General features: G+C 42.5%; 1 protein-coding gene across 1 annotated transcript in view; it reads right to left on the reverse strand.

Annotated features, from left to right (window-relative positions):
- Window positions 1-355: 355 nt before the first annotated feature.
- zgc:158260 (uncharacterized protein LOC571389 homolog) overlaps window positions 356-26952 on the reverse strand; it is a 34679-nt gene continuing 8082 nt past the window's right edge. Inside the window, exons 3-8 of the mRNA XM_067990209.1 lie at window positions 26025-26170; window positions 23986-24145; window positions 19220-19408; window positions 8871-9026; window positions 6510-6587; window positions 356-700 (exon numbers count right to left, since the gene is read on the reverse strand). Of these exons, the coding sequence (XP_067846310.1) occupies window positions 635-700; window positions 6510-6587; window positions 8871-9026; window positions 19220-19408; window positions 23986-24145; window positions 26025-26170 (795 nt within the window). The 3' untranslated portion in view covers window positions 356-634. The remainder of the gene's footprint in view (window positions 701-6509; window positions 6588-8870; window positions 9027-19219; window positions 19409-23985; window positions 24146-26024; window positions 26171-26952) is intronic.

Raw genomic sequence — 26952 nt, forward strand, 5'->3', positions numbered from 1 at the left:
GTACAGTGATCCTCATTATCTGCCACAATGGAGGGGGACCCCTGATGGACAATGGAAATTGGTAAATAATTTAAACTCCCAAAATGTTGGTCTTACACATACAGTACAGCAAACAGCAGTACAGTTCTGAATTGTAATCTTTCTTGGGCTGTGAAGTTGATTTATGTCAGAGAGGAAGAGATTGGCAGTGATGGCCGACACCTAGGGCAAGACTTGGTATTGTGAAAATTCTGGCAGATAATAGAGGCTCCACTCTTTTTTTGGTTTAGGAATAAATGTGATCATTTTGCCCTTTTAATAGATGATAGTGTTCCTAAAAATATCTGCTATAATCAGAAAATCAGCAAGCACAGTTTAGGCAACATATCTGAAAACACTTACGCATTTATTGGTTTAAAGCATGTGCATCGTTTACGGTTTTAACTGACAAACAGTATTTGACAATTCTTGAAAGGACACAATTACCATATAAAAGTATGAAAAATATTCCTTAAGTACAAACTAGAGTCAAAGAAGAGGCTAACATTTTTAAGGGCAATTATAATCACACATACAGTGATAAATCAATACAATTGAGATTACGTGTTAATTAATAATGGATCCCATGTGCACTGAAGAATAAAGTCTGCGCTACTCAGTTTCCTGTTCCAATCTTGTCCATTGCATTTTCATTAACTCTGGCAAATAGTTTCTCCAGGAACTGCAATATTTAAAACCAGAACACATTAACCACAGTGAATATTTAGATGTACAAATTACAACTGTTAAACCAAATCAGTTACACAACATATTTATTTTGCAAATCGGTCTATCCCCCTAGTTTTATGTGGTCTTCATGTCATAGCTATCAATTCCAATTATCCTTTCTCTTCTTGAAAGACTAGAGTCAGATAGTAACTACACCAAACCTCCTCATGGCAATGACACCAACTTGTCCAAATGTCACCCATTGGAAGTGACACTCATTCATTTTGGTTTAACAAAGTAACCTATTTTGCTCTTGTATCACTCAAAAAATACTATTGCAAATGTTTATATGGGGTTGTGAGCTGTTGACATAAATGTCACTTCTATCATTTCCCAAATGTTTACAGCTGTGTTAGAGGCTCAGATGACAATGTATGCCATTACAACAGGGCTACTGAGCAGAGTGGTTATTTTTCTCCATGAGGAGAGAGGAGATACTTGCTTCACAAGGTACACATTTAATAGTTGACAAATTGGAGACACCTACAGAAATGGTGGTTCTAAAAGTAGTCCTATATAACAGTGCTTAATGGCATTAACACTTATGGAATACACATATAAAATATCTGTAGTCTTAAACGTCTTGCATATGGCACACACTTCCCGTCTGCATTAACCTTACTTCCTATGTCATGATTTTTGAGCCACGCTTTTATGTAAATCTTTCTAATGGAAAAATCCTATGTCAATATTTGCTTGTCAAGCTTTTGTAAACCTTCCCTTGCAGATCTCCAAATAGCAAGTTGCACCCCCCTCTCCCATTTCCTCTGCCTCCCACAGAACCAAACAGCAGCATTTTCCTCTGCCCCTGTTCTGCTGCCCACGGAACTTACTATTGCAATACATTTGTATGGCTTTTTCATATATTTATTAAAATAGGCAGTCCTGGATTATTAAAAATTTCTAGTAATCATAAAGAAGTTTTTGGCTTATGCCTCCGTCCTGTTTGTCCTGTCTCACTTGGCCTCTTCTTCTACCTTTGCTCACCCTCCCTTCCCCGCTCCTCTTCCATTTCTGCCTCTAGGGTGCTGTTTAAATTTTTTTTTAAATGTCTGGTAAGCCACATTTTTTTAAACATACACGTCAACCACCAGCATTTCACACCAATAGACAATGTTTTGTGGATACACTTAACATGTCAGCATTTGCGGGCAATAATCAGCTCACACTAGGCCCTCTTTCCCCTCAGGATTGCTGTTCCTCTGTTTTCCACTTGCCCTCATTTCTACCCAAGTCCCTACTCTCTTGGCTGCTCACAGACCAGACCTGGACCCCTCTCTCCTTTTTGCTATAAAAAGGCAGTTATCCTGAATAATGTGTATCGTGGGAGGGAACTCCCATGAGAACAGAAGTTCCTGCCTGCAGTAAACAGCTGCTGGATTAACGTCATTAGTGGCAGCAGCTGCATTGAGGAGAGGAAAACCAGTTTGGCAGTATATGAAAAATCTTGCAATAACACATATTTTCTGTAAGTGTCATACTTCCTGTCACTTTTTAGCCGTCACACTTCAGATGCCACTCTCTATTATATCCCCTGACTTACTATGATCAATGCCACAAGAGATCTGTTAGCATATATTAAAAGTTTTGAGAACATTTATCAAACTTCAGATGTCACACTCCAAGTGTCAAAAATATTTTTTATAAAGCGAGCAAGTAAAGAAAAACATGCCACGGTCAATTAGAGATTTTTGTTGAAGAAAGTTTGCAGATTCACGTGGAGCTGTAAATTTACAAGCACCTGACAATCTGCAAACTTCCCTCACCAGCAAGTAATTAAGTTGTGATTGACCTGACATGTTTATTTACAGCAATTCAACTTTGTGTACTTAATGGGTGAGGCCAACTTAACAAAGGTTTGCATTAGCAGCAGAATAACACATTGGGCAGCACACTGTATACTCTTAACTCATTATAAAACAACTAACACCATGTTTTACTATGAGCAATGCCACAGGAGATCTACCATATTTTTAAAAAACCCTCACATGATTAATGGGATTGACTGTCTAATCCATAACACTGTCATAGGACATTACCCTAGTGGGCCTTCTCATTTATTTTAGGAGGTAAACAAAAAATATTACATTTTCTTTCACCTGGAAACTAATAAACAATGGTACCCCTCAAAGGATCAAACTATATGGGTAACTTTATGTCCTGAGTGAGCAATGAATAATTTTCCAATGTTAAACCTACATTTCAGCTTCTTAAAAAATACAGTAAAAAAGACATGATAACCTATGGGTTGCAACGTAATCCAAAGCTCTGCTGCCTGTATCCCATCTCGCACCAAGTCCCGTTCACCCATCACCCCAATGCTCGCTGACCCAAGTTGGCTCCCGGTCTGGCAACACCTTAAATTTTAAATTCTCATCCTTGTTTTCAAATCCCTCCATGGCCTCGTCCCTTCCAATCTCTGTACCGTCCTCCAGCCCTACAACCAGCCGAGATCTCTGCGCTCTTCCAATTCTGGCCTCTGGCGCATCCCAATTTTCTTTCCTCCACCATTAGCGGCCATGTCTTCAGCTGCCTAGACCCTAAGCTCTGGAATTCCCTCCCTAAACCTCTCCGCCTCTCTACATCTCTCTCCTCGTTTAAGAAACTCCTTAAAACCTGCCTCTTTGACCAAGCTTTTGGTCACCAGTCCGAGTATCACCTTATGTGGCCCAGTGCCAAACTTTGTCTGATAATTGCTGCGGTGTAGCGCCTTGGGATGTTTTACTAAATTAAAGACTATATGTAAATGCAAGTTATTGTTGTTGTTATAATGTGAAATTTAAACTAGGGACAGAAATCCATGCCCAGACTTGGACAGCTACTGAGATAGCTGGAAACTAGGCAGGGACCCGGTTACATTGAGTCCCCTTTAGTGCCAAGTTTTGCTAAATAGCCTGCTGGGGACAAAGCCTCTGCCTCACCATGATCATTGAACATGGTTATTGACACAAGGGGGTGGAGCCAAGAGCAAGGACTCCGAACATTGGGGTTCCACTTTGTAGAGGGGTCGCAGGGGCCCCATTGTGTTTCTCCCTGATGCGGGTGGCGGGGGGTCGCTGAAATCTCCCCTTGACTGAGCATTGAACTTTCTGGGTGCCTCAGCATGGGGGAGCGGTCCTCCAGATGTGTTCAAGCCTGTCAAAGCCATGGAAATGGGGCGAGCTCCCCTGATCCCACAAACTCTGACGAGGTCAGTGGCGGAGGTTAGGACGGGTACATCTTGGCACTTACACCGAGATACACCACCTTGTGGATTTTCAGCTCCTTGAACCTGAGCACAAACTTCACAAGCAGCAAAGTTATCTTCTGCAATTAAAGGAGGAAAACAGTCGACCATATCTAATTTTACTGTTTTTATTTTGGTAACTTAGTCTGTAATATGAAAGAACTGTAGTCAGAGCTGAAAATGCATGAGATCTCAATATATTTGAAGTACCACAAAAAACGTTGGACACCTCAAACCTGGAAGAAAATGGTTTGTCTGGATCTTCATACTTTGAAATATCTCAGTTACTTTAGTAATTTTATTCCTGCTCACTCTCTTTGAACTCATCTGCACTAGAAAAAGTCATTGTTGTACTGTGACTATTTTTAATCCATGCTTTCCTCCAACAGCAGATTTTTCTTTCATAGTTTTCTCCCTCTACTGGTCACAGGTTGTCTTCCCTTACATCCATGCTTTGCTGCTCAGTTGCCATGGTGATGTTTCAGTTGTGACGCACTATGTTCCCCTATGTTTTCTAACAATTCACTTTAAGTGCTAATTGCCTCACCCATGGTTACAGTAATTCATTTTTAATAACATGATAGTCAATTCTTCATTCACACCATTTTTATTTTCTGTAAATGGTATTTAGCTCAGTCCAATAATGCTTTCCTTTTTCATGTTAATTACTAAGCACAGGTAAAGCTTATAATTTCCGGGGGGGGGGGTGGGGTGGGGAGGTAGTGGAACTGGAAGAGAGATTGTACTAGTTGGAATGAAATTTTCAAGTACAGACAGGTTAGACCGCACCTGGAGTATTGTGAGCAGTTCTGAGCACCGCACCTTCGGAAGGACATATTGGCCTTGCAGGGACTGCAGCGTAGGTTTACTAGAATGATACCCGGACTTCAAGGGTTGTTACGAGGCGAGATTACACAAATTGGGGTTGTATTCTCTAGAGTTTAGAAGGTTAAGGGGTGATCTGATCAAAGTTTATAAGATATTAAGGGGAACAGATAGGGTGGATAGAGAGAAACTATTTCTGCTGGTTGGGGATTCTAGGAGTAGGGGGCACAGTCTAAAATTTAGAGGCAGACCTTTCAGGAGTGAGATTAGAAAACATTTCTACACACAAAGGGTGGTAGAAGTTTGGAACTCTCTTCCGCCAACGGCAATTGATACTAGCTCAATTGCTAAATTTAAATCTGAGATAGATAGCTTTTTGGCAACCAAAGGTATTAAGGGATACGGGCCAACGGCAGGTATATGGAGCTAGATCACAGATCAGTGGCAGAGCAGGCTCGAGTGGTGGAATGGCCTACTCCTGTTCCTATATTCCTATGTTCCTGTGTTCACAGCTGTATTGAAGTCTATAGGTCAAAGAGAAATTATTTAATTAAAATTCAGCAGACACATTGTGTTGTCCCTCCTAATTTTTAATTAAATAATTGTCCTTTACTGCTAAATGATAAATATCCAAACATTTCAAGTCTTTGTACACTGAAGACTAATATATTGCAATTAGAAATTTTGGAAGTGCATTTGAATCCAATTATACCAACAAAAAAATGTGGTATTGGTCCTGAAATGTAGTTTTGGAAATATTTCTCAGGAACCCTGAAAAGTAAACAAAACTGGTCCACCACAAAACTAATATGAAGGAGAGTTAGCCAAGTAGTGCAGTGTGCTTAAACACCAATCTCTCATCTCTTGAACTTGGGTTTCAATCCAGCCTAGACTGGCGAGATAAAAGTCTTTTCATAAGCTATTTTAGCTAACAGAGATGAAACCTAGCACAAACTCTACATAATTTAGCATTAATGGTCACTAATTTGGCAACCTTCCTGACCAAGACTACAGGGATGATTGGTACGAGATTAAGAAAAAATATTGTGTTGCTGCAGTAGAGGCTCGTCTTCTGTGGTTTACGCTGACATTTGTTGGGGTTTATTCTGCCCGTGATATACCTAACCCAGGAGTATACAATGCTGACAATAGGTGCCAAAATTGGAAAACTCTTACATTCCCCAACATTGATACTCCTCACCTGAATTAGCACCAAAATTAGCAAAGCATAATATAGAGAATGCAGCACGAGTGTGCATAGTGCAAGGGTGCACAATAATATTTAAGTGGGGTTCACTAATTTAAGAGGGAGTATATGAGAGACTCAATGAGATCCACATTACAATAACATCAAACTAATATGTAACAATAAGGTGTATGAAAGCAATGTAATGGTCAGTCAGCAACAAAACATGTTTTTAGGAAGAATCCTTGATTCCGCTGCCTGTGTATTCAGAACAAGAAAATAAATGTAAATTGCCACATTTAGTCTCTCTGATATCTTTGGAAGTCTTGGAAATGGCCTTGGAGGTGCAGATAGCGACCAAAACCTATTATTTGTGTGTCACTGCATTATACAGGACTGTGATTTTACATTAACCTGATTTTACATTGGCCTGATTTCACATATCAGCAAATATTTCTGAATTTACAAGTTTGTTCTACCTAGGCAAGCTGCTATGTATTTGTGCTTTGTTAAATTTTTCTTTACCTCTGGTTTCCTGTGTCCTTTAACCTCGATGAAACGCTTGAAAGATAATGTTGCATGAAGCCTTCTTATTACTTCATCCTTCAATAAGTTGCAATAGAGACAGATCAGATTACTAATCACCACACTCCTGTTTTTGCATTTTCTTTTCCCTTCCACCAATCCTCCAAAGCCAAGTCCACGCCCCTACCCTCAAGCATTACCACGGTCCAACTCCGTCAAGGTGTCTGACTACTCAGCCCAATGAGTGCTGCTAACATCAGATGGCATATGAAAGGATGTCCCCAGCAACTTCTCCCCCCTTAACACAAACAACAACCAGGACTAGTGACTTTGTTTCACACAGGAACAAATTATAACACTTTTGATAATATGCAAATGTATTTGCATCTTGCCTTCCATTCCATATACAAAATACTACCTGCATACCATACCAATATAAACCAGACTATTGGCTGTTGCTGTTTTTTTAAACCCAGACTTAAAATAGATCTGTAGCAGTGAAAGGCTCAAGTAAGGTTAGTGTTTCTCCTTCAATCCCCTCTTCCATTGCAATTAACAATTAAGTATTGTTTATTTGTGTTCATTTACTGTAATAATCACTAAATTAAATTTTAGGAATAGCTTTTAAACATGAACAGATTCTGACAATGGCCTGGAGGTCCAAGCAATATCAATAAAAAATTATGCTAATGAAAATATCTTCAACAAGTGAATGTAACTAGCTAGGTCATTGCATTTGGTTTCCAAAAACTGCAACCATCATATGATTTAATGTGAGGCAGAATGAACTCCTGATGTTGAAGTCCGCCATTTGTTTCAGAATATTACTACAGTTCTTATATTTTAACCTTGTTTAGGGTCCTCTCATTGCTGATTTCTGTCTGTTGGATTCCTCCTTCATTTGGAATGGTTGGGGAAAGGGGTGGACTGTTGCCCTCTCCATAGCTGCCACCAATGACATTCTGATCACTGCTAGCAGGTGCATTGGTGTCATTTGAACTTGACTTGCTTGAGTTTCTATCTCTTCTCTGAGATGAAGATTTCTATTGTTGTGCAGTGCTCCATCCAGTGGCCAAGCCCAGAATTGGCAAATTTCCCATCTTGCTTCCCAAACAGACTAATTGGGGGCAATTGTAACTTTGTGCGATAGTATAAAACGGGCAATAGTGAATCAGCTGTCTGTTTTACTGATTTTCAGTGGAAATGAAAATCAGGAGAGCTGTAAAAGAGGCTTCTGATTTGCTAACGCCCGTTTTACACTACTGTACAAAATCAAACTTACTCCCTTTGAGTTCAAATGTTTCTTGGGATTGGAATTTGAATAAATACTTACAGGAGTTCAGTGCTCAACCAATAAAACTGCTGAGCCACTATCAACCTGGCTTTTTCTTCTGATTCGGAAACACTAACAGAAATTCAGTTTTCCTACATCACAGCAGCAACTGCACTCTTTAAAAAAATCTTAGTATATGAAGGCTTTTGACAACATGATAAAGTGCTAAATAAATGCAAGTGTTATTTCATTTAATTTCAATAATTTCCAACTCCATGACTACAGTCACTATCAGGTATGGTTCCTAAGCCTGATCACTATTGAATGACCCCTGTGGGAAAGTGTGAATAGGATGCCCTCCACGGTCAAATAACTTCCTGACACACCCTGGCTTGGCCATACATGAAAGATGGCCCATTGGGTGAGGCACCAGAGGGTGGCCTGCACCCATTAAGCTGTCACCCTGCATGAGTCACCAACTTCTAGAGAGGAGGGGAGAAAACTGGAAATAAAAATAAGTAATTTTCAATAAATGTTTATTGCTATATAATCAAACTAACTGCACATCAAATTTGAAAGTCTGGCATTGACAAAAAAATTAAATATACTTTGTGTGTGTGATTGTTTGTTCGGTCGTTCACCAGCCAATCACATGCTATGGAGTTAAGCCCATAACAGGGTGTTACTAGAAAATGGCAAGAAAACCAGACACTGAAAAGCAATTAGGTTTCATATGATGTGAACCACAACAACCAGCAGAATTTATGATGCTACATTATCATCAGAGTTTCCCTTTTATTTCTGTTCCCTATTCCAGAACTGTGCCTAGAGTATTCCTTTAAATACTCTGCAATAGGAAGTTTCCACTGGAAGGCTATGCTATTTAAATTGGTGAAAAGCAGGATGACCAAACCGATGCCACCAAGATGGATACTGGCTGCTTATTTACAGCAGAGATTTCTGGGTTCAATCACATGGTCTTCTTTTGTTGAACAGAAAAAAATCTATTACATTAAAATGGTTTTGCAGGAGACACATTCTGATGATTTGGTTACTCATTTGCAAATATAAATAAGGTAAATTACTACCTCGTCACGATCTCCTTCAGCTAAATACAATTTGACTTTCTCAGCCACAACACTGGGATCTAACAGAGGTTCATCAGCTCTTCTTTTCACCCATGTCTTTGGGTCCAGATACCATGCTCCATATTTGTACTTAAACCCATTTGGGAGGGTGGATTCCTGTTAAAATATGAACATAACTCAAAGTGAATAAATGTTTTTCTCCATGATTTTATAAGACAGGCAAGATATCTATACAATATAAATGCAAATGACTTTGTACAGTATTACCTTACTTAATTTACAGAATAGGCAGTTATGCAGAAACACACTACAAAACAAAACCTATAATTTTGTCCTTGTACAAGATCTTGGTTACGCCTCATTTAGAATATTGTGTCCAGTTTTGGTTCCCTCGCATGATGGGGGATATTGAGGCTTTGGTAAAGGTACAGAGAAGGGTCACAAGATTGATTCCCAGTTTAGAACACCTTAACTACCTAGATAGGCTTAAAGAGCAAAGTCTATATTTCAGAGAAGCATAGACTTATAGGCAATTTGATAAGGTTTATAAATGAAGGGACTAGATTGTGTTTGCATGGACATATTATTTTAACTGGATAGGTTAGGGAGGACCAGAGGTTACACTGACAAGATATGTAAGAGTAGAACTAGGTTGGATGTTAGGCGATTCTTCTTTGCCCAGTAAATAGTAGACCTGTGGAACAGGTTGCCCGCTGATTTGTTGCATATTTTCAAAAGAGAGCTGGACTGGTTTCTAGCTGGGGTGGAGACCACCTCGTACAAGAGGTAGGTATCCTGTAATATAAGTCAGGGTCAATGTGATCTCCGGGACTAGCTTTCATCACCTAAAAGGGTCGGAGAAGAATTTTCCAGATTTTTTCCCCTAGTTGTCCTGGGTTTATATTTTTCACGTCTCCAGGAGTTTACATGGCTCTGGGAGGGTAGGGCGTGTCTGTATCGTGATACATAAGACATCACAACTATATAGGACAGGCAAATGAACTGGTCTTTTCCTGCCCGCTGTTCACTTCAATTTCTCTTTCAACATATGTCCGATTTATATTTGTTTGCAGAATAAGTCTGCCAGGAGCATTGTTTGTCTTGTGGGGGCACCATGCAAAGGTTCAGTACATTTTACTGGATAGTATTAAACACTACATATTTAATCTGGATCAAATTCACATTAGCATCTGAGAAGAGAAAAGGATTCTCTGGAAGGGTCTCCACCCAAATATTAATCTTTCTCTTCAAATACTGATCGAGCCACTGCATAAATTCCAGCATTGTTGGTTTAACTGCAAAGGGTTGAGTTCTAACTCGCCTGCATTTTTTCAGTCTGATTAATTGTTAGAGACACTTCTTAAATGAATGGGTCTGAGTGTCACCCAGCAGCATGGAAGCGGGGAGAAGGGAGATAGAGAACTCCCCAGCAGCATGGGAAGGGAAGGAAGGATGGGAGGGAAGGAAATTTCCCAGCAGGTTGGGGGCTACTCTGTGTTCTTAACTCTCCTCACACTTGCAGAAAATAAAGCTTATTCCATGTTAGTGATTGTAAATTATGAATGAGTGGAGAAGAGAGGAGTGGGGGAGCAGCGCACTGATAACTCAGCCTCTGCATCCCTCCAGCATGGAGCCAGGATATGAGCAGCACGTTCCACTTGAAATTCATTACATTTCCATACACTTCCATCAAAGAAAAGTACCAGGGAAAGACACACTGAACATTTTGCACCATATATTGTCAGGGCTAATAAAAGTTGGGTTGACTGATCCTGGAATGTGTCTTGACAGTTCTGTTGGTATGAGGCAGATCAAGGCATAATGGGTGTGGTGCTTTCTTTGGCAAGAGTATTGGGCACGTGTGGAGATGACTGTTGTGCACTGGAGATATAAGGCATTTAATTATAAAATTGGTCTATTAGACCCTGTTTGATGATTCTTGCTGGCTGAGCTGTTTGTTGTGCAGACAAGTCTTTTGTCTCGTGGTCAGGCTTGTCTTCTTTCTGTGGTTCCTGTTGCCTTTTCCTGCCTGCTTTATAAAAAGGGAAAATGCTGGAAATACTCAGCAAGTCAGGCAGCATCTCTGGACCAGTTCTGACGAAAGATCATTGACCTGAAATGTTAACTCTGTTTCTTTCTCTATAGTTGCTACCTGACTTGCTGAGTATTTCCAGCATTTTCTGTTTTTACTTCAGATTCTCAACATCCACAGTATTTTGCTTTTGATTTAATAATCTTTGAGATCTTGGCCACTGTAGCACATTCTCCCCCCCCCCCCCCCCGGCAATTGTGTGCTCATCTAAGACCCTGGTTGTGTTGCTTTATTCCTCTCATCAAGCTTGTTCTTGTGTTTTGCGGTGGTATCAAACATGCAGTACTTATCTTTGGTCCCCCAGCAACCATCATTTTGGTCTTTGTGGCCCTTCGAATAAAGCTGGCACCGTGAAATGCTATTGGATGAGGGCATCATGGGAGCTGCCAGGGTAATGAGCATTCAAGTACCTAATTCAGTTCCTATGGTCACAGTCCCGAGGCACATTCATGAAGTGGTAGCCTGTTCTTTACATGAATTTAGTAGAATTGGGAGTAGGTGCACATTTGGCCAAATGAGTGCAGTCAATCATGCCCTGCACTCTGGGGAACCTTATCACACAGAAATATGGGGCTCTTTTCTGCTGCTAGCTGCTTTCCAAAAGCAAACTGATGAATTAACCAGCGTTGGAAAATAATGCATCTGGGATGCAAGTTGGGAGCTGTGACGGAGATCTCCCTATAGTTACCTAAAATGGACCTGCCATGTAAAAGTTTAAAGCAACAGTAACCTTCAAAGCTGCTGAGAGAGCTACCCCAGCCCTGGAAGTGATTCTCAAGTCTGGATGTAGGTGTGTGTATAGTTCTGTTCTGGCTTCCTCAAAAATCTGTCTTCACTTGCAGATGTTTTTGGACGTAAAAATACGTACATAGGAACATAGGAACAGGAGTAGGCCATTCAGCCCCTTGAGCCTGTTCCGCCATTCAATGAGATCATGGCTGATCTGTATCCTAACTCCATCCACCCGTCTTGGCTCCATATCCCTTAAATACCCTTGACTAGCAAAAATCTATCGATCTCAGATTTAAAATTATTAATTGAGCTCGCATCTACTTGCTCTATCAAAACTCCTCATAATATTGAATACCTCTATGAGGTCTCCCCTTAACCTTCTCTGCTCCAAAGAGGAAAATCCCAGCTTCTCCAATCTCTTATCCCGGGTATAATCCTGGAAAACCTCCTCTGTACCCTCTCCAAGGCCTTGTTATCCTTCCTAAAGTGTAGTGCCCAGAATTGTACTCAATACTCCAGCTTAGAACTAACCAGTGATTTGTAAAGGTTTAGCATGACGTCCTTGCTTTTGTATTGAATGCCCCTATTTACAAAGCCAAGTATCCCATACGCTTTCTTAACAGCCATACCAATTTGCCCTGCCACCTACAAAGATTTGTGAATATGCACCCCCAGTCCCCTCTGCTCTTACACCCCCCTCAAAATAGTACTGTTTAGATTATACTGCTTCTAAATGTTGTTCCTCCCAAAGTGCATCACTTTACACTTATCCGCATTAAATTGCATCTGCCATGTGTCTGCCCATTTTACTGGTCTATCTATGGTCTCCTGAAGTCTGCTACTATCCTCCTCACTATTTATTACATTGCCAAGTTTTGTATCATCCACAAACTTCAAAATTGTACACTGTATACTCAAGTCCAGGTTATTTATTTAGAAGAAGAAAAGTAATGGTCCTAATACTGACTCCTGGGGGACCCCACTGCAAACTTCTCTCCAGTCAGAGAAACATCCGTTCACCACTATTCTCTGAACCTTATCCCTTAGCCAATTACATACCCAAGTTACCACCATCCCTTTAATCCCATGTGCTTCTATTTTCCAAATAAGTCTGATATGTGTGCCTTTTGAAAGTCCATATATACATATACTGCATTACCCTCATCAACCCTCTCTGTTACTTCATCAAAGAACTCAATCAGATTAGTCAGACACTATTTGCATTTAACAAATCTGTGCTAGCTGTCCCCGATTAACCCATGTTTCTCCAAGTAAGAATTAATGTTGTCCTTGACAATGGTTTCTAGTAGTTTTCCCACCACTGACGTTAGATTGACTGGCCTGTAGTTACCAGGTTTATCCCTCTCCCCTATTTTTGAACAGGGTATAACATTTCCAATCCTACAGTCCTCTGGCACCACTCCCATATCCAAGGAGGATTGAAAGACTGCAGTCAGAGCTTCTGCTATCTCCACCCTTGTTTCCCTCAGCAACGTAGGCAGCATCGTATCTGGACCGGGTGACTTGTTAACTTTGAGTGATGCCAACCTATTTAGCACCTCCTTTCTATCTATTTTTATCCTATCCAATATCTCTACTTCCACCTCCTTTATTGCGACATTAACTTCATCCTCTTCTTTTGAGAAGACAGATGCAAAGTACTCATTCAGTATCCAAGTCATGCCCTCTGCCTCCACAAGAAGATTTCCTTTTTTGTCTTCTATATGGTTCTCCATTGTATTATCTAAGTCATTAATTAATATAGTGAATAGTTGAGGCCCCAGCACAGATCCTTATGGGATACCACGAGTCACTTCCTTCTAATTTGAGTACCTACCCATTATCTCTACTTTCTGTCATCTACTGCCTAACTAATCTCTTAACCAGATCAATAATTTGCCTTCAATTCCATGAGCTTTAATTTTAGCTAAGAGTCTCTTATGTGGGACCTGTTCCAATACAGCTACAACACTGGCATCTACCTGACAATGTGGAAAATTGCCCAGGTATGTCCTGTCCACAAAAAGCAGGACAAATCCAATCCGGCCAATTACCACCCCATCAGTCTACTCTCAATCATCAGCAAAGTGATGGAAGGTGTCGTCGACAGTGCTATCAAGCGGCACTTACTCACCAATGCTCAGTTTGGGTTCCGCCAGGACCACTCAGCTCCAGACCTCATTACAGCCTTGGTCCAAACATGGACAAAAGAGCTGAATTCCAGAGGTGAGGTGAGAGTGATTGCCCTTGACATCAAGGCAGCATTTGACCGAGTGTGGCACCAAGGAGTCCTAGTAAAATTGAAGTCAATGGGAATCAGGGGGAAAACTCTCCAGTGGCTGGAGTCATACCTAGCACAAAGGAAGATGGTAGTGGTTGTTGGAGGCCAATCATCTCAGCCCCAGGACATTGCTGCAGGAGTTCCTCAGGGCAGTGTCCTAGGCCCAACCATCTTCAGCTGCTTCATCAATGACCTTCCCTCCATCATAAGGTCAGAAATGGGGATATTCGCTGATGATTGCACAGTGTTCAGTTCCATTCGCAACCCCTTAAATAATGAAGCAGTCCGAGCCCGCATGCAGCAAGACCTGGACAACATCCAGGCTTGGGATCATAAGTGGCAAGTAACATTCACGCCAGATAAGTGCCAGGCAATGACCATCTCCAACAAGAGAGAGTCTAACCATCTCCCCTTGACATTCAACGGCATTACCACTGCCGAATCCCCCACCATCAACATCCTGGGGGTCACCATTGACCAGAAACTTAACTGGACCAGCCATATAAATACTGTGGCTATAAGAGCAGGTCAGAGGCTGGGTATTCTGTGGCGAGTGACTCACTTCCTGACTCCCCAAAACCTTTCCACCATCTACAAGGCACAAGTCAGGAGTGTGATGGAATACTCTCCACTTGCCTGGATGAGTGCAGCTCCAACAACGCTCAAGATGCTCGACACCATCCAGGACAAAGCAGCTTGCTTGATTGGCACCCCATCCACCACCCTAAACATTCACTCCCTTCACCACCGGCGCACAGTGGCTGCAGTGTGCACCATCCACAGGATGCACTGCAGCAACTCGCCAAGACTTCTTTGACAGCACCTCCCAAACCCGCGACCTCTACCACCTAGAAGGACAAGAGCAGCAGGCACATGGGAACAACACCACCTGCACATTCCCCTCCAAGTCACACACCATCCCGACGTGGAAATATATCGCTGTTCCTTCGTCGTCGCTGGGTCAAAATCCTGGAACTCCCTTCCTAACAGCACTGTGGATGAACCTTCATCACACAGATTGCAGCGGTTCAAGAAGGCGGCTCACCACCACCTTCTCAAGGGCAAGTAAGGATGGGCATTAAATGTTGGCCTTGCCAGTGACGCTCACATCCCATGAACGAATAAAAAAAACCTAATCGAATGCCTACCAGAAGTCCAAATAAACTACATCCTTAGACATTCCCCTGTCTACTACTTTAGTTACTACCTCAAAAAATTCAATTAAGTTCTTTAGACGTGACCTACCCTTTACAAATCCATATTAGCTCTCCCTAATCAGCTCAAATTTCTCTAAGTGCTCAGTCACACTGTCCTTAATTACAGATTCCATTAACTTTCCCACAACAGATGTTAGACTAACAGGTCTGAAATTTCCTGATTTCTCTCTCTCACCTTTCTTAAATAATGGAGTTACATTTGCAATTTTCCAATCTAAAGGGACAATCCCTGAATCGAGAGAGCTTTGGAAGTTTATGGCTAACGCATCTGCAATTTCCTCACCTACTTTCTTTAAAACCCTGGGGTGGAAACCATCAGGTCCTGTGGATTTGTCAGTCTTTAGTGCCATTACTTTTTCTAATACTGTTTTCTTGCTTACTTTAACTTTAGTGAGTTCCAGTCCTTGATTCATTATTAGTTTCCCTGAAATGTCAAGTATATTATCCTCTTCTTCTACTGTGAAGACTGACACAAAGTAATTATTCAACAAGTCTGCCATTTCCTTATTTTCATTTGCAATATTACCTGCATTTGCTTTTAAAGGGCTCACATTACCCTTGACTATCCATTTTGTTCCAATATAATTTAAAAACTTTATGTTAATTTTGATATCCTTCGCAAATTTCTTTTCAAATTCCCTTTGTGCAGCTCTTAGTATCTTTCTTTGTCTTCCTTTGCTGTTATTTATATCTCTCCAAAGATCCCTGGATCTACACTATTCTTTGCACTTTTGTATGCTCATTCCTTTAGTTTTATGTTATTTCTCACCTCTTTTGTCGACCATGGCTGTTTTATTTGGTAAGTAGAACTCTTGCCCCTTAGGGAGATATAATGGTTCTGCATTAAGCTAAATTCTTTTTTGAACACCTCCCACTGTTCATCTGTAGTTTTACCTGAAAACAGTTTTGATAGTTTGCTGTCGTCAGTCTCTGTCTCATCCTGTTAAAGTTACCCTTACCAAAGTGTAGAATCTTAGTTACTGTGTTACGTTTCTCCATGAATTTGATCATGTTCTGATCACTGTTAGATAAATGTCCCCTTACTGTTAGATTATTAACTAAGTCTGGCTCATTACTCATTACTAAATCTAGTATGGCCTGCCCTCTTGTAGAAGTTACAACAGGCCATTCAACCCAACCAGACTGTGCTGGCATTTAACCCCCACACAAGAAAATAGTTCTAATCAGGTTTACCCATCCTGTTCCATTATCCCTTCAATCCCTTTTGCTTCATCCACTTCTCCAATCTAATCTTGAATATTGACATAGTTTCTGCCTCAACCACTAACCCTGGAATTGAATTCCGCAGCCTCACAATTCTCTGTGTTAAGAAGTTTCTCCTGCTCTCTGTTCTAAATCTCTCACATTTAATCTTGTATCTAAAGCTTCTCATTCCTGACCCCATAACTACTGGAAACGGTCTGCTTCTATCTACCCTATCCCATCCTTTCATGTCCCAATACAACAGCCTGGTCCTGCACACAGGAGTGGCAGCACAACGATGTGCTCTAATGGAGCATCTAAGATTCAAACTCCTATGATCCCTTTCCTCCTCTTCTAGTAACTGCAAATAGAGTTGTATGCGCCTGGCTCCACAGAAGTGGCACAAAAATTGCAAGAAATTGCGATCCTGAGGCAGGAAGAGGGAGGCTCCCACCCAATGGAGAAGAGTTGATTGGCTTCACAATCACCTTACTTAAAAAAAAGAAACATTCTACCAGCAAAGTGTGCAGAATGCTTATCTAGTAGTGCATTTTCTTGGATCGGGCAGCTCTGAATTGGCTCTTACACTTGTCCAAAGTTGCATCTCCCATCAAAATGAATGGGACTGTTTCAGAATGCACATAGCTGCTTCCTATCAGTAACTTTACATGGAAGGGAGATGAGCCAAAAGGGCTCCATGACGGATAACAACAACAACAACTTACATTTATATAATGCCTTTAACGTAATAAAACGTCCCAAAGCGTTTCACAGGTGCAATTATCAAACAAAATTTGACATTGAGATACATAAGGAGATATTAGGACAGGTGACCAAAAGCTTGGTCAAAGAGGTAGAGCTATAAATTAGACCCTGTAGCGCCTATTTTTTAGATGCTACATAGCCTCCTAAGGTCCCAAAATGGCATCCGGAATGCATGTGCACGCTTCTAGCATGACGTGCGCTGGACGCTATCTTGGTAAAGGTGTTTGCGAATGACCAGATAACGAACGCCGGTACTATGTAAAGTAAGGAGAATATGCATTAGATCAGTGTGCAATGCTAATTTAGAGGGACAGATACGATTTTGGAACTCAACATCCCAGCTAACGCACGGTCTTAACCACGCACAGCTGAACAGGGCGTAGACTGCCTGGAGGTCACCCCCACCAGCGCTATTTAAAGGGACCATGCAGGATTTACAGGTTAGTTGCTGGATAATTGCTTCTGGCTACTGATGCATTCGTACCTGTTTTTGGAGGTCTCCTATACTTGAATACTAGGATTAGGGGACATAGCCTAAAAATTAGAGCCAGGACTTGCAGGAGTGAAGTTAGGAAACATTTCTACACGCAAAGGGTGGTAGAAGTTTGGAACTCTCTTCTCCAAACAGCAGTTGATTCTAGCTCAATTGTTAATTTTAAATTTGAGATTGATAGATTTTTGTTAACCAAAGGTATTAAGGGATATGGGACCAAGGCGGGTATATGGAGTTAGGTCAGAGATCAACCATGATCTCATTGAATGGCGGAACAGGCTCGAGGGGCTAAAGGCCACCGCCACTTGCTGCCTCCTGTTATGCACCACCTTCTCCTGCAAGACAGCGGGTCCTGTGTCGGTGAGTGTCCTGCAGGATGTTTGGGTGATGTGCCTGTTATGGTTTAAATAATTGCTGGTGTGTGTGACCTGTGAGATGTAGATGTGTGGCTTGGAACAGTTGTAACGTGTGAGAAAGCATCTGATTGGAAGAGTTTGTTGGTATGTGGGTGATGGGGGGCGGGGGGGGTGGATAGTGCATGCAGCAGTGGATGCGGCTAGTGGTGCAGTTGGTAGGTGATGCCACTTAACAGTTGACCTCATGCACCTTGACCACTTGTGTCAAAGCTACATCTATGTTCGTGATGCTATGGGCCCGGCCTTGCCTTTGTCCCCTGCTGCCTCGGGAGCATATGTTTGGAGGGCCTCTTGCCCCCGCTGTGGATATAGGAAGCCCCTCCTTCTGTTTACCTGTTGCACCAAGGCCTCTAGTGCATCAGCAGAGAACCTTGTTTACTCGCAGGCCTGGTACAAACTCATATCGGCAGATTGGTGAGGTCTGGTGTGCAGATTGGAGGATATGCGATTTTGTAGTGTGCAACCTTTATTCAATGTTTTAACATAACTCAACAGTTTGTAAACATAGGGTCAGGACCTGCATCTGTGTTTTACGTGTGCAATGTCTGATCTTCCTTCAGACTCCGTGCAGACCCGTATCTTACAGTGTGCAATTAAGAGGTGCAGGCTGCCTTTAAGAGGTGCTAGCCACTTACGTGCTATCTGGGCCCCCCTGCTGGTGAGAAGCCATTCAACATCGCAACTAGGCTTGGCTGCTTGCCAGAATCAGGTAAATGACCAGGCGTCACGAATCTTACTTGCTGCCTGCATCGCAATGACCAGTTAATGGCGCACCGCGTCCCCCGTGCCCGGATTTGGGGATTATTGAATTTAGCTCCCGTAGATTTTAAGGAGTATCTTAAAGGAGGAGAGAAATTTTGATTACAATAACACACATAATTTTTTTCCCATATAGATCTTGGGTGATTAAATAAATATCTGGAGTTTTCACGGAGGTTTTCTCGATCATCTGCCATAACTTAGGTGGAAGGTCAGCGGAATCCCCCGAGAAGCAGCATAAGCAGCGGGTGATCAGGAGAACCCCAGGGAATTTTTCTCCCCAAGTATTCTTCCTGGATTTCATTCCCCTTTAAACAGTAAATTTGTGAAAGAAGTTCTCACCATTTTTCAAGAAATGCATTTATAGTAAATTGTAAATAAGTCTGCTTACTAGGTCAGTGGTTTGGTGGTTCTTAACTGAAGATAGCGGCTGAGGGGTTCCTATTGTCATCCTTAACTCTGGAGGAATGTTGGTCAGCTCCATTACTGTGATAGGTATAGCAAGGGCAGGATGTGTCTCATAATCACTGGCAAACAGGCTCATGATCGTAGATTCTCCTATATTGTTATTCTCTCCACCCTTTATAACACAAAAATTAATTAAATAAACTATGTAATAATTATTGGTTATTGTCTGATACTTAACCTACCTGCAAGGTTAATACAGCCAAAAAAAATACTCTTTGGGGCAGGTCCTCCTGGTGACCGAGTAGGTGAATGCACTGGCTAGTGTGGTAAAGAGCCATACAGACCAGACAGGTTCTAGGTTCAAACTCTTATCTTTGCTGAGTTAGATGAACACAGAATGGACTGCTATGGAGGTGCTTTATAACATCCCTGAGGCTATGCCGTTTAAATTGCTGGTATTTAGGAAATCTTACCGAGGAGGTGGTTGAACTGGTTGTTCTGCCCTGGGATAATTGTAAACAATTTTACAACACCAAGTTATAGTCCAGCAATTTTATTTTAAATTCACAAGCTTTCGGAGATTTTCTCCTTCCTCAGGTAAATGTTCAGGATCTCCTTGAAGCCTACGCATTTATACATATTGAATAATACATGGTGTTTACAGACTGCCCCTGCAACTGCCCGTTGCCAAGGCAATCACCGTGTTCAGACAGAGAGGTGTCATCTGCAGAACCCCCGAATACACATTCAACAAAAAAACAAACAGGGAAAAAAAACAGAGAAAAAAAAACACAGAGAGAGGCAGAAACATCCGGAAGGCAGAGAGAGCCAGCAAATGACCCATTATATTAAAAACAGATAACATTTGTTCGCTGGTGGGGTAACGTGTAGCGTGACATGAACCCAAGATCCCGGTTGAGGCCGTCCTCATGGGTGCGGAACTTGGCTATCAATTTCTGCTCGACGATTTTGCGTTGTCGTGTGTCTCGAAGGCCGCCTTGGAGTACGCTTACCCGAAGGTCGGTGGATGAATGTCCATGACTGCTGAAGTGTTCCCCGACTGGGAGGGAACCCTCCTGTTTGGCGATTGTTGCGCGGTGTCCGTATGAACCAGTGCATGGTTCATACTCCTGTGACTCGGCCAACGTTGTCTACCTCATACGTTGCAGGAAAGGATGCCCCAGAGCATGGTACATTGGCGAGACCATGCAGACGCTGCGACAACGGATGAACGGACACCGCGCAACAATCGCCAAACAGGAGGGTTCCCTCCCAGTCGGGGAACACTTCAGCAGTCATGGACATTCATCCACCGACCTTCGGGTAAGCGTACTCCAAGGCGGCCTTCGAGACACACGACAACGCAAAATCGTCGAGCAGAAATTGATAGCCAAGTTCCGCACCCATGAGGACGGCCTCAACCGGGATCTTGGGTTCATGTCACGCTACACGTTACCCCACCAGCGAACAAATGTTATCTGTTTTTAATATAATGGGTCATTTGCTGGCTCTCTCTGCCTTCCGGATGTTTCTGCCTCTCTCTGTGTTTTTTTTTCTCTGTTTTTTTTCCCTGTTTGTTTTTTTGTTGAATGTGTATTCGGGGGTTCTGCAGATGACACCTCTCTGTCTGAACACGGTGATTGCCTTGGCAACGGGCAGTTGCAGGGGCAGTCTGTAAACACCATGTATTATTCAATATGTATAAATGCGTAGGCTTCAAGGAGATCCTGAACATTTACCTGAGGAAGGAGAAAATCTCCGAAAGCTTGTGAATTTAAAATAAAATTGCTGGACTATAACTTGGTGTTGTAAAATTGTTTACAATTGTCAACCCCAGTCCATCACCGGCATCTCCACATCATGCCCTGGGATACACCTCCCTCCTATCCTCACAGTGATATGGGGCATGATTTCGACCCCGAGCCGGGAAGGGGCCGGGGGGGGGGGGGGGGAGGGGTGGTCAAATTGCGGACAGGAAACCCAGAAGTACAGGTTTCCTGGACGTCCTTACGATTTTGACGTAAGGACGTCTTTTATTTTTTGTTTTTGGTTTGCTGTCCGACTGACCGGCCTGATTGACAGGCTGGTCTCAGTCGGATGGGAGAGCAGCCAGGGAGAGGATGTGTTCCGGTAAGTCTTGTTTGTATGGATGGGTGGGGGGGCATGGGTGGGCACAGGAGTCAGTCATAGGGGGAAGGATCGGGGGTCAGTCGGGGGGGGGGGGGGGGGGAAATCGGAGGTCATCATGGGCGTATGCGATTGTTGGGGGAGGGGAAAATCGGGGGTCATCGCGGGGGTCGACGATTATTGTGGGGGGGGGGGTCGGAGATCGGGGTGAGGGGTCTGCGATTGTGTGGGTGGGGGGGGGGGTTCGCAACAAGGTAGGCTTGGTGGGCCTGGGGGAATCACTCCTGCTCCTCCGGGCCCACAACCTGTGCCAGAAAGGCACATACCTGTTAGTTTTGGGCCTTCTCGCCTCCTTTCACGTGGCGTTAAAAGAGAAGGCCTGGGAATGCCAGCCCCCAGGGGTTGAAATTGGAAACTCTGGAAAAATGGAGGCCTACAGCCTCCTTAGAAGCTTTTAATCACCAACCTGCCTCCCAGGAGCGGGTTGGTTGCTTGTCCCTCGTCCAGCCCCAGTGAAAACCGGAAGTGGGTGGGTTGGAGCGGGTCTGAAATGGTTGCAATTTTGAATGCCCCCCAACCCACCCGTTTTTCCCTTTTAAAATCATGCCCATGGTGGTGAACAACAGCGCAGCAGAGTGAGGAAAATCAAACCTGCATCCCACATTGCTCCAACACCTTATTCCACTGCACCATCCACACATACTGAATGATGCTTTATCTTTTGTAAATTTCTTGTTACACTACCTCTTTTATTAAAAATAAACACTAAACCAAAAAACCACAAAAAACACCTTCTGAAGTTTAAAGTTTGAGCTTTACTGCTAGCCACACTAAATGATCACTGTAAAAAATGTTTCAATTTGGACCAAACCAAGCTACTAGGGCCCCAAGATAAGAACTTGCATTTATATAGCAGTTTTCATGACCTCAGGACATCCTAAAGCGCTTTAAAGCAAATGAAGTACTTTTGATGTGTAGAGATTGTTGTAATGAAGGAATTCCAGGACTTTTATTATTTTGGAACTGTTTTGAAATACAAGTGAGAAATCTAGGGGGGGAATTTCCTCACATTTACCCTGCTCCACCGCCATAACTTTGGTGGTAGTTCGGCGGAAACCCCATGTACAAAACATGCGTGGACCAGGTTTCCACCGAAGTTACAGCGGCAGAGGGGAAGAAGCCCTGAGGAAATTCACTCCCCGTGTATTCTCTGACTGTACTCATTCTGCTAATGATTCCATTTTGTTTTATTTCTATCTCTAACTAAAATTTCAATTAGTAGTTAGGTCTGAATCATATGAGCTCTCAGTATATTATTCTCCGCCGATTTCGGAGAGGTCAGGTGTTATGTGGTTAGCTATATGGGATTAGAAGTTATATTGGTTACCACATACATACCAATCTGAAGAGTGTTTATTATTTGCCCTAAGCATGCTACATCCTAGATATCTGCATGCAACGTCGACTTTCAGTTCATAGGCTTCAGGCCCACGATTTTCCAAAGTGCGCTCATGGCATGCAAGATACCTCATCACGTGAAGGGACTCAGAAAATCTATCCTTTTGAATAGGCTGCAAACCTATACAGGGAGCAGTACTAGATTACAACGATATTTTATTTGTAAAAGTAACATGACTGCAAGTGGTGAATCTGCTTGGATTCTCTATTATTTCTCCTTCCTGGTCCACTATACACTCCAGTCCCTGCAGTGCCCACCAGTCACGGAAGACCATAACCATAAGACCGTAAGACCATAAGGCCTCAAGCATACTGGCAGACACCGCATGCTCCCTCTCCAGGGCCACCTGAGCGTGGATAAGACCGCAGAAGAGAGGCAGGCAGCCAGAGCGCCCACCCCCATGGGCCGCGTCCAGTCTAGACCTGTAGATAGCCACCTTGGCCAGGCCCAGGAGCAGGCCCGCGAGGAGGTCCTCCGACTTGCACTCTCCCCTCTGCACCGGGTGTCTAAAGATCAGGAAGGAAGTGGAGCCAGAAGTTGAGGAGCAGCCCCTTCAAATATTGGAAGAGGGGCTGCAACCTCTCACATTGAACCAAAATATGGAAAACGGTCTCGTCCAGGCCATAAAAGTTACAGCGACCTGAGAGTCCATAAAATAACTTAAAAACCTAATAGATGGGACTGCTCCTTGCAACACTCTCCACCCCAAATCCCCAATGGTGCAGGGGAGGACTCCCACGTAGAGAGCCTTCCATTGGGGTTCCCCGCCTCCCCCAGATGGCAAGATGGCACGTGCAAGAAGAACGCAACATTGAATAAGGATTTTATTTTAATGAAAAACCCATAGCACATGCTGTGAAGATTGGGATATTTTTGTTTCCTATTACCTTTCATAGCCATTGTTTTGTTTACTATTGTGTTATAATTGTCCTTTAAATGTTTTTCTTTCTTCTCAGCATTGTGAAATGTTCACATGACAAAGAAACATCAACTATAGCATGAACATGTCCCAGCAGCCAGCACTTCACTAAAGTGGGATTTTGAACCAGACGACTGTTTCAAGAGTATAGCCAATTAAAAAAGAATAGCTTCATCAACAATGCCCTTTTAAACTCTATTGTAACACATTAATTATCTTATTGATATATATTTATTCTACATACCAGGGAAGCAACCCAGTCACAAAATGCCTTTGTTATTTGTTTTATTTCTTCATCTTGTTGTGATGACATGTCCCATTTTAGATTGGATTTCTTGTCTTCTTTCTGTGCCCCTCTGATTAGAATCCACTTGTATGGGTTTCTATTCTTCGACTCTTCACTGCTGTACAACCCAAGCACCAATAATCATTGTAACTGCTTGTTTTGACAAAAGTAGAGCATCTTTTTAAGGCTTAGTACCTGCAGTAAAAATACCTTAAACTCATGTTTACAAAAAACCATCAGATTTTACATGATTACCTGTTGAATCCACCATTGTTTTGGAGTACTAAACAACCTGAATTTGGAGCTCATTGGCAATTAAATGGGTATGCGGGCTTACATTGTAAATTTCCCATGACAAACAACAGGGATGCATGGGTTCTCCCCCACCCCTGCTCTGATCCCTTTCTTCTTCCCAGTGTAGTATTATCTGCCCGACTTACCGTGCCTAATGCACAGAGACCCACTGCAGAAAACTGAAGTTCAAAAAATAGGTTTTTAAAATTAAGTAAGTGCAAGCATGATGCATGGACATATGTAGGTTTTTAAAATTCCCCAGGGTTTCTTCCTAAATTGGTTTTGTGCCTCTTTCAGGAGATTGCATGGGTAGGCGTGGGGGTGGATGATGATTTTGTGTGGAAGGTACACCATGCCAGGATAGGACAGGCTCCGTGTACCAGCTGGTCTATACCTTCCCTTCGTTTTCGTATGTTCATAAAAAACTTGGGGCCCTACACTGCTGCCAGAAGTGTGGCAGCTCAGGGCTCTCAGGTCTGCTGTGATCCTGACTCTGCTCCAAATTCCAAGGTCGGCGCTATTTGGATATGGGAGCATGTGCATCTGCACCAATTCCGGAACTACTGGGGTGTCTGCCCGGCAGGGACCAAGAATTTCTTCCTGTTACATTACAGGGCCAGCCATGCCAGCCGAAGATTCCTCAAAATATAAACAAATCGGAGAAATTGGAAGTGCCATTTTCCCAACAACAATCGATCACTCTGCAATCAATTGCCTTTAAGAAACCATATAGGCCCACTTCCACCAGAATCTGTTCCTGGCTCAACAGTATGTCTGCATCTAGCAATGCATACTTAGCGTTGGGGACATTTGGGGCAGAACTGGTGGGATTTTTGACAGGTGGTGCCGTCTTACCAGCGCATCCTCTTCTGGTGAAGTCCATACAGAGGGTGTTGGGGCAGACATATGAAGTACTCGCCCCCCTTTCCAGTGCAAATCGCCAACGTGAAAAAAGAGAGCAGCCGCTTGACAGAACCGGGTTCCACCCCAAATACTGGCCCAACCACTCCAATTGCACTGCCGCTGCCCTCTCCCCAGGCCCAGGAATTTCAGTGCCATAGTATTTTAAACTTCAGTTTTCTTTAATCACTATCCATGCAGCGCCCAATATAAGCAGGCATGTACGGGAAAGTGGAAAGGCAGTGATCCTATTTTCCCTTACCTGTTGTAATCTTTAGAGCAAACAGATATGAAGACAGAAGGGTTACATTTCTGTGAGGATTCTCCCGATTATCTGCCAGGGATTCGGTGGAAGATCTGCACCATTTCTCTGGGGTTTCTGTGGATCTTCCGCTAAACTTATGGCGGACAACTGGGAGAACCCCAGAGTTTCGAATCATGGCCATGCTGCTTCAGGGAAGAAAAAAAACAGATTTCTGCAGCCTTCCTGGCAACCAGCTTAGAGTGCTGAGAGTGGCCTCGAAACAGGCTCAGACACAGGAGGTACATGGTATCAGGCAGGAAGACCATAAGGAGGATGAAATTGGAGGAGGGAGCAGGTAGATGCTTCATTAAAGCAAAAAAACAGAAGATGCTGGAATTGCAAGGCGGGTCAGTCAACATCTGTAAATGGAAAGGACATGTCTTGGGATATGCTGAATGAGCTGAACATTTTTTGTTTTTACTTCACATTCCCATCATTTGCTGTTTTTAAAAATTTGTACTTCATTAAAAACACTTAAGTACAGTACAGAGGTTCTTACTTTGCTGAACATTTTGTGCTGCGCACTTCCTCCTGCTCTTGTGATTCATTAACATCCTGCTTCACTTCAGCAGATTCTTCTACACAAGTCTCCTCACCAATCAGGAGCATCTCAGGGTCAAGGATACCTACAATTTCCTCAAAGAGCTGTGTTTGAAATATTTTTGTTATTACGTCTGGTGGAAAGTGCATGTCAAGAAAAATTCTTATGGCTATTCATAGCTAATCAACTAACAAGGTTGACTAAGTTGATAGCACTCTCTTTGGATCGGAACATTGTAAGTTCAAACTTCACATGAAGATTTGCGCTAAGTCTAGCCTGACACTCCAATACAGTACCAAGCAAGTACTGCATTGGCAGTGATGCCATCTTTTGGGTGAAGCACAAAACTGAAGTCCTGTCTATCTGTTCCAGTAGTTTGGTCGATAGTTAAAACTCATAATAATGTGGCTCTCTCTCACACATGTAGAATTTATCTGCAGGAGCAGAAGACTGCCAACACCCAATTAATCTGATAAAAGTCGATATTTGGGATTGAAGCAGAGCCACAAAGTGAGGGACAGGCTTTTGTAGGGGAAACTTCTTGCAGGGACTTCGAACATTAAATTAATTTTATGAGTAAGTTTAGTCATTTTAAGCAAAATTATTTAATCTTTTATGTGATTATGTTATAAATGTTACTCATATGACAACATATCAAGGAAGGTCAAAAATCTAAGATGATAGCCAGATCCATTTTTTAAAAAATTAAGCAATATGATTGGTTTATACTACAGCATTTAAATTGGCTATTTTTCTTTTCTTATCTATACTGCAGTGAATAAGTATAGTCAAATTCCTTAGTTGATCCAATCAGAAAAACGTGACATTTTTGACATTTTTTTCTCCATCAGACAAACTTGTGGTATGTTCTACACAAGTCTATTAA

This window comes from Heptranchias perlo, chromosome 1 (genome assembly GCF_035084215.1).
Source record: "Heptranchias perlo isolate sHepPer1 chromosome 1, sHepPer1.hap1, whole genome shotgun sequence".
Taxonomy (NCBI): Eukaryota; Metazoa; Chordata; class Chondrichthyes; order Hexanchiformes; family Hexanchidae; genus Heptranchias; species Heptranchias perlo.